This window comes from Cannabis sativa, chromosome 3 (assembly GCF_029168945.1).
Source record: "Cannabis sativa cultivar Pink pepper isolate KNU-18-1 chromosome 3, ASM2916894v1, whole genome shotgun sequence".
Lineage (NCBI taxonomy): Eukaryota > Viridiplantae > Streptophyta > Magnoliopsida > Rosales > Cannabaceae > Cannabis > Cannabis sativa.
The window spans coordinates 24,190,922-24,199,232 of NC_083603.1; the positions used below are offsets into that span (position 1 = coordinate 24,190,922).

Consider the following 8,311-nt stretch of genomic DNA (forward strand, 5'->3'; position numbering starts at 1 on the left):
ATTAGAACACATTTCACCAAATTCTTCTTTATACGTTTCAAGAAAATGTATATTGGTGTTCAACAAATTCAATTAAATGTCAATCTTGCAAACTTATTCACAAAGTTATTACCAACTTCAACATTTGAGAAGACGGCAGACAAGATCGAAATTCGTCGATTAGAAGATCTCCACGAATGGCTAAATGAGGGGGAGTTAGTTTACACTATACTCTTTTCTTTTGATCAAGTTTTTCAGCAAGATTTTTAATGAGACAGTTATTATGGACATCGAAGAGGGAGTGTTATAAATATTAATAATTATGTGGATGTCCAAATCTTTTATTTATTACCAATAATTGTAATCAACATTCTTTTTTTCTTAGTATTCATTTTTCTTAATTTCTTAATATTTGACTCTTGTATTTGTATAAATAGGGGTTCACCCTATTGGAATAAACAACTGAAAAATTATCATTCACTTTCTCTTTCTCTCTTCATCTTCTTCTTCTTTCTTCTCATCTATTTTATATTATTTTATAATAGTTTGACATTTTCTTTTGTGTCTCTAGCTTTACTCAAACTCATTTAGTATGATTTCATTTGATATTTCATTTTCAAAATATATTTATTTTGCTTGAATTTGTAGAATCTAGAAATAAGCTAGTTGTCAGATGTGTTATGTGGTCAAAAATTATTTGAATAGAAAATTTCATTTATTATTATTATTATTTCTAGTTTAAAAATATTATTATAATTTATTATTTCATTAGTGACGAGGTGTGTTTTTATTATTATTTATATTTAAAAATATTTATTTTAATTTTAAATAGTATAATTTATTTATTATTATTATTTTGTATCAAAATTATAAAAAATAATTTTTTTTTTAAATGAATGTTTTGGTCAACCAAAAAATTACAGGAATACAACTACACAACAATTTTTCTAATTAAATAAGCAAAATAACTAAACATCAATAAATATTACCCACAACCTAAAAGTAATGTAAAAATAATACAAAAATATGCAAATTAAACAGACATCAACACACTGCCTAAACTCAAAAAAAAAAATATAGACACTAATAATCACAAAAATAAAAATGAAAAAACAACTATAAAACACTTGAACACCAACTCAAAAATATACATCCCTATAGAAAATTAAATATATACTAATTTTTTCTTGGTTGAACAACTAAATAACAATGAGATAACAACCCTGATTTAATATGAAAAATTATTATAAATCAACAAATTGGGTTAATTTAAAACACACACACACAAACAAATAATCTTATCAAATTAGAACAAACTTAAAAGCAACTACAACTCACTTGTACATCAACTCAAAAAAGTATGTACAAAAAAAAATTAAATATATACTTATTTAATATAGTTTGATTTGATATTTTATCTTGGTTATATTTTAGAATTATTTTATAAATACTAAATAATGACAAAATTTACATTTTACGGATTTATAGTTTTTTTTACAAAAATACGAAAGGTTGTTTTTTCATTGTTTTCATGTTGCTACTACGAGAACTAATATTTTTTTCTTGAAAAAAAAAGTGAAAAACAGAATCTAATAAAACGTAAAAAAAAAAATCGTAAAACAAAGCCTAATTTTAAGTAACTTTTCGTGCAAATTTTCTTGACATTTTTTTTTGTTTGAATTGCTAAGAATTTGTAATAAGCTAGTTGGTGGTTACCTTAAAATGTTTAAAAATACATATTTTTATATGTAAAAATAAAAAATTAAATTAAATTCATCTAATATTTTTATAAATTAATATGATATATTTTTATTTAAAAATATTTTTTGTGTTAGTTATTTTTATATAAAAAATAAATAAATAATATTTACGACACACTTGAAAATATATCACATATTTCTTTAGAATTACGTAAAAAAAAAAAATAAAGATGTTTTTAAGAAAAGAAAAATAGTAAAATTTTAAAATAATTATAATATTACTCTACGTCACTTTTGATTTCAAACACTAATACACCTGACACAGTTTTTTTTTTTTTTTGTAAAGATTTTTTTTTTCTTTCTCTAATTATTTTTTTAACTTTTTTAAAACAAAAGTCTCATTAAGTGACATCCCAACGGGCCAAATGGCGCGTCCTCTCCCATAAGCAGCAAGCAAGGTCTACACACATTAGTTATTTTCTCCTACACTACTTGACACCGTATCAAAAAAAAAAAAAAAGAAAAAAGAAAAATAAAAAAGAAAAAAAATATGTATCCGTAAATGAAGATGTTTTTTAGACAATTCTTGTAAATTTCTAATTAAAATAGGGAAACTTACAAAAATACTGGAATTTAGGTTAATTTTTACAAAAATACTGTCACACGGAAAAATTTTCAAAAATATTGTGTTTTTATAAAACACCAGAAGAATACAAATCAGAACAACTCAAAACAATAGTAGAACAATTAAAAGACACCAGTGAAAACTTAACACAGTATACTGCAGTATAAAACTTATAAAAAAAAACACATTAAAAACGTAAAAAATACCGCTTGGCAGTATTTTTGTAAAAAAATAACAAGAATTAGTATACCATCTAAATTTCACTTCAAATATATATATTTCAAACTAATGTGGCAGACTGGCAGTAGACAATTCAATTGAATGGATTGTGTGAAATAAGTCCAACTTAAAAGAAATTAGATTTCCACGAACATGGATCGCTAGACTTTAGTCTAGTGTTGCTTCCCCAACAGTTTCCTTTCCAATTTTTTAATTTAACACCCCCAAATCACAAACTAAACTTGTTTCCAAGAATTGCATGTTTAGACTGAAAAACAAACTTTACCATATTAACTTTAAGAAAACAATATATTATTATGAACATTTATTGATTCATACATATATGATGACAAAAATTATATATGAACTAACAATAACAACTATGAGTATGTATATGCCTCTCTCTCGAAACACTGACTGAGTCAAACAATGTATTTATCAAAACTTTGTGTAAACCATAACATTTTAAAGAACCATTTACAATCCAATATTACCCTTTAATATTTTTCCTATCTATTAAATTCCATCACTACTAAATATATAGTTTATACATATCACCTTCAGTTTCTGATAATTATACTAATACTTAAACTGTTGTGGGTTGAAGGTGATGTTTGGGATGGTGAATCTGCTGGAGCTGCAATCCTCTCAAAGCGGCTCCACCCGATCTTCTCTTCCACAAACTCTCCGAATCACCTTCTTGATCTCCCGCCAGCCGTTTAACTACCGGCAACGGCGGATCTATCGCCATGATATCGATCTCAGAGACACAATTATTCTCACTCTTAGCTTCACTTCTGCACAACCCATTTCCTCCATTGATGACCTGACCTCGTCTCCGGCAAAGGGGTCGGCCACGACCGCGGTCGGAAGTGACGGAGGGGTTGATAACGGTGGCAGCGGCTGTGGCAGCAGTGAGGTTTTTGCTGGAGAAAAACTTCTTGAGCTTGGAGTACTTGAGGAGGTGGGTTTTGGTGTCGTTTTGTCTGATTAGTGTTGTTTGGTGAGTGAGTAATGATCTAGTTGGAAAGCCGATTATCTTGTTGTTCCGCTTGACCTGACCGATGCAACTGATTCTTGGGGATAAAGGGTCGTCTCCGGAAGAGGAGGCCGGCGACGGTGAGCGGCGGTTGACGCATCTGATGGGATGAGGAAGGGCGACGTCTTTGATAGAAGGTTTGGAGCATAACATTGGTAAGAATGTGTTCTTGTGAGGATGGAAACGGTGACATTCTGGATCCATTTACTCCTTTATTGAAGATTTAAATGAACCCCAAAAGAGATTGGTTTTATTGAGAAGAAGAAGTTAGTTGATATAAAATATTGGAGAGAGAGAGATTTGCCTGCTATAAGAGATGTAATATAATTACATTTCAGAAAAAGAAAAAAAAACGACATGAAATAATTGTAATTGGTATTAAATAATTTAATATTTTATTTAAAATGCTATCTTCCATCATTATGTGAGCTCTTTATTGCTTCAGTTGTTTTTTTGGACTTGGAAGTTTGATAGGGTACGTTCTATGTTCTACATATCTTACTTGCATTATTAGTGAAGTATTTGGTAAGTAATTAATTTAGGAAAAAAAATTTAGTACACTTCCTAAACACCTGTTTCGGTACATTCTATTTTGACTGCTAAAAGAGTGTTTTGTTACATTTATTTTTTTTTTTCACAATTGACTACTAATTATTATTTTTTTTTTTTGGAAAATTTCGAAAAAATTCACAATTAGGTAAATAAGGCTCAAATAATTATTTACCACATATAAATATAATAAAAATATTACTTTTTACTTTTTGCACTGTAAATTATTTTTTTTAAAATATATAATTTGAAAATAGTACAATATACACAATCATAAAAAACGAGTCCTTTTATAAAATTATCTATTGATTTATTGAAGTTATATATTAATTAAAGTATTGTTATTTGACACCTTAAAATACTTAACACTATATTAATGTGGCGTCTTTTAGCTAATTAGTGGTTTTCTATATTATTTATTAAATAAAAATATGTGAAACCTAATATTAAAATGCACTAATAACATTATAACACCTCCTCTTGTGCTTTGCCCCTTAACATTTCCCATTAGTTAAGATTGAGCTTTGTATTTATTTCTTCCAAATATGTCAAAAGTGTGTCAAAAATCATAAATATTAAGGAAAAGCAATAGAATCTCTGTAGGGATGCACACGGGGCGGGGAATTGGCGGGGAGTGCTCCCCCCGTCCCCATCCCCGTTAAGAATTTTAATCCCCATCCCCGCTTATTCCCCATCGGGGATGGAGCGAGGAATCCCCTAATGGGGCAGGGACGGGGCGGGGAATCCCCTAATAATAAAATAAAGTTTATAATGAAATTTTTAATATACAAAAATATTAAACTACATAAAAATTAAAATATTACACATTAATTATTATTCAATAAACTAATTATTATCCAAAATATAACTTAAAATTCATGAAAAAGATACTAATATACTAAAAAAAAAATGTAAACATAAATTATAAATTATAAAATATTATTAAAAATATAAGATAAAATACTAAACGGGTCCCCGTCGGGGCGGGGAGTGTGATCCCCGTCCCCGCCCCGTTTAACATTCGGGGACAAAAAGTGATCCCCGTCCCCGCCCCGTTCCCCATTTAGACGGGGAATCTCCGCCCCATTAGGGGCGGGTCCCCGCGGGGCCCCATCCCCGTGGGGGAAATGTGCATCCCTAACTATAATAATAAATTAGGACAGAAATATAGTTAGAGTTAGCTACGTCTTAACTAACTGTTTGATACTTGACAGTTAGTAGTTTGTTTGTTGGTTGGCTAGTAGCTTTTACATTCTTAATTACCATGATATATATAAATGTAAATCATTGTCTAACCTATACAAATACAAGATGTTGACGGTGAGAATTTGTCAACTAACTTATTGGCTGAAAAATTAAATTATGTTTTAAGCTCAGATCTAAGACAAAAAGAAAAATAAAATATGAATGCAAATTGCTATCTCAAAATGGAAAGAGAATGATAAATTTTCTATTGCTCTCAAAGTCAAGTTATAAGAATGATTTTTCAACCCCCTCTCACATATCAAAAAGAGATATTTATAGCTCTAATCACCTGAGATACAAAGTGGTACTGAGATTATTTTTCCCGAATTACTAAATGGGATAATAGTCTCCCACAAATGTAATTAAGTAAACTAGTTATCAAATCCTCTAGCATGGGTAAATACTGAATTAGTAAAATTATTCAATCTAGTCCAATCTCAATATGCATATTGTATAGTACTTCAGTCTTTTCGTAAAAAACACTAAATATATATATTTCAAGTATAAAGAATTGGTTTAACTAACATGATTTCATAATCAAATTTCATATGGACTTCGTTAACCGATATTACTATGTAATCTTTATCTTAATTAGCATATGGACCCTAAATTAATCTTCGAAAATTAAAGTACTTATCATCTAAAAATTAATTGAAAAAAGTGAAAATTTGATAATTAACAAAATACTACGATGTCCTTTTTTATATAAAAAAAAAAACAAAACAAAATTAATACATGAATTTTCTAGTGGATTTAGTTAAAAATATATATTTTTTTTAGGAGAAATTATATTTATTTATGATATGATTTAAAAATTGAAAATGTGCAGTACTGTGGAAGTAGATATGTACATGGGTTCGTAAAAGAGAAGGTGCCAAAGTTGGAAAGGACTGAGTAAATAGGACCAAATACAATGGAAATTAAGATATTCTCTTTGCAAACCAACAACATCCTAATATGTATTAGCTGTGACCTTTTGTCTCCTTGCATGTGCTCATGCATTTTATATTATAAATCTTTGACCTTTTTGTTTAAAACAAATAAATTAAAAAAAAAAAAAAAAACAATCAAAGAAGATGTACCAAAAGTTTAGAAATAATTTAAGTACATGAAAGCTTGTTCAACTTATGTCTTTGCTGTCTGTTGCATGTATGATATAGTTTGTAAATATTGTGTGGACAAGAGATAGAGAAGATAATTGTTAATTAAATAGTCTTCTTTATGCAAATGAGGGACAAGTCAAATAAAGTTACAAACTAATATCAACAATTTTACTATCACATTTACACCATGAGATTAGTAATAAATCAACTTTAAGTTATTTTATTTTAAATTATTTTAAATGATTTTTTCAAATCTTAAGTTAGAGTAAAATTTTCTTTGGTGTTTTGTTAGGAAAGTTACCAAACACAAAAAACAGTAAAAAAAATAAACAAAAAGATCCAGACAAGTATGATGTGTAGATTCTGAAAGATTTTCCTATAGTCATAGACTTGTAGCCATATGTCAAAAGGGTATTCTATATAGAACTAAGCCTCGAGTCATTCACCATCAAAATTAAATATATATATATATATATATATATTATTGTGTTCGTGTGGAAGTTGAATATTCAAATTCGATCAAGGAAACTTCTTTGTTTTTCATTGCTTGCTTGCTTGGTTGTCCTATTTTGATATTCAGAATCTTTTGTTGGTTGGTTTGGAAAATTAAAGACCACAATTAATGAAGTGGAGTTATATGTATATACAACGTATATATTTTATTAGTTGTTCAATATTATTATTCTGGACTTTGAGGAGAATGTAAGCCTAATCGTACAAGATACGTTAAGAAAGTGACAAAGAGAAAAGGGCCACTCCTCTACTCCAACAATATATCAATCTCATATATGTATATTTTGACAATTATTACACCATACAATTCCATTCTACAAATCTCTCTCATTATTATTGATTATTCAATTTCAGCTAGTTTCAACTTTTGAGGATGTATACAATTCTTTTTCATTGAGATCGACAAAACATCGAGCGTGGGGACTGGGAGGATGAGATAATGCTATTTATATTGAGTTGTTCTCTCACCACTTCGATTCCTTTGTTCAATTTTCTTGGGCATTTCATACCTTTTTTTTTTTTTTTTGTGGAGTTTCAGAGCCATCTTGTTGACACTATATATATATTCAGCTCGTACTAGAAGTCTTCATTGAAATGTAAAACTTACATAAACATAAAGAAATGAAATTATGGATTTTTATATAATCAATGCAAAAATATAGAGCATATTTGGTATTGTTTTTTATTTTTATTTTTACAAATGAGAACAAAAAATAGTTTTTGAAGTTTTCAAAACAAAGTCACATTTGGTTAGTGCTTTCTAAAATAATATTGAACAAAAATAAATTGTTTTTTAAAACAGAAAACAATATTTTGTTGTTTTCGAAATTCTTGTTTTTTGTAACTTTATTTTCTAAAAATTATTTTCAAAAAATAAGGCCAAATATGCCTAATTAATTTTAAAAACAATTTTCTATTTTTAAAAACAAAAAACAATTTTTTAGTTATAATGTTAATCATGCACTAATATGATATTATAGTCGCTCTACATTATCAAAAAACAAATGCTGAAAACAGAAGAACGCTACCGGCAGGAACAAAAATAACACCCCTATTGTAGTCGCTCTGTCAATATCAATATCATAATGTTAAGGTCTGCCTTGAAGTTACACAATTGATGGAGGAAATTAAGCTCTATACCTTTTTATATTATTCTCTTATTTTTACCCTCTTTTTAAAATCTATCATTTTTACTTCTTTTTTAACACTTTACCAATTTTATTCATGTTACTATAATATACTCTCCATGTGACTCTCTTATGTCAGGACCTTTTGGGTACAGAATATATAAAAAGAGGTATGTTTTAATTAAATATAAATTATAAGTAGATTTAGTTAA

General features: G+C 28.1%; 1 protein-coding gene across 1 annotated transcript; it reads right to left on the reverse strand.

Moving 5' to 3' along the window:
- Positions 1-2,838: 2,838 nt before the first annotated feature.
- LOC133035686 (uncharacterized) lies at positions 2,839-4,017 on the reverse strand. Its single transcript, XM_061111779.1, has one exon. It carries the CDS (start codon positions 3,764-3,766, stop codon positions 3,110-3,112), a length of 657 nt encoding a protein of 218 aa, XP_060967762.1. The 5' UTR covers positions 3,767-4,017; the 3' UTR covers positions 2,839-3,109.
- Positions 4,018-8,311: the final 4,294 nt, after the last annotated feature.

Excerpts from the sequence above, each read along its gene's own strand:
- LOC133035686 (XM_061111779.1), bottom strand. The coding sequence starts at position 3,766 with ATGGATCCAGAATGTCACCGTTTCCATCCTCACAAGAACACATTCTTA.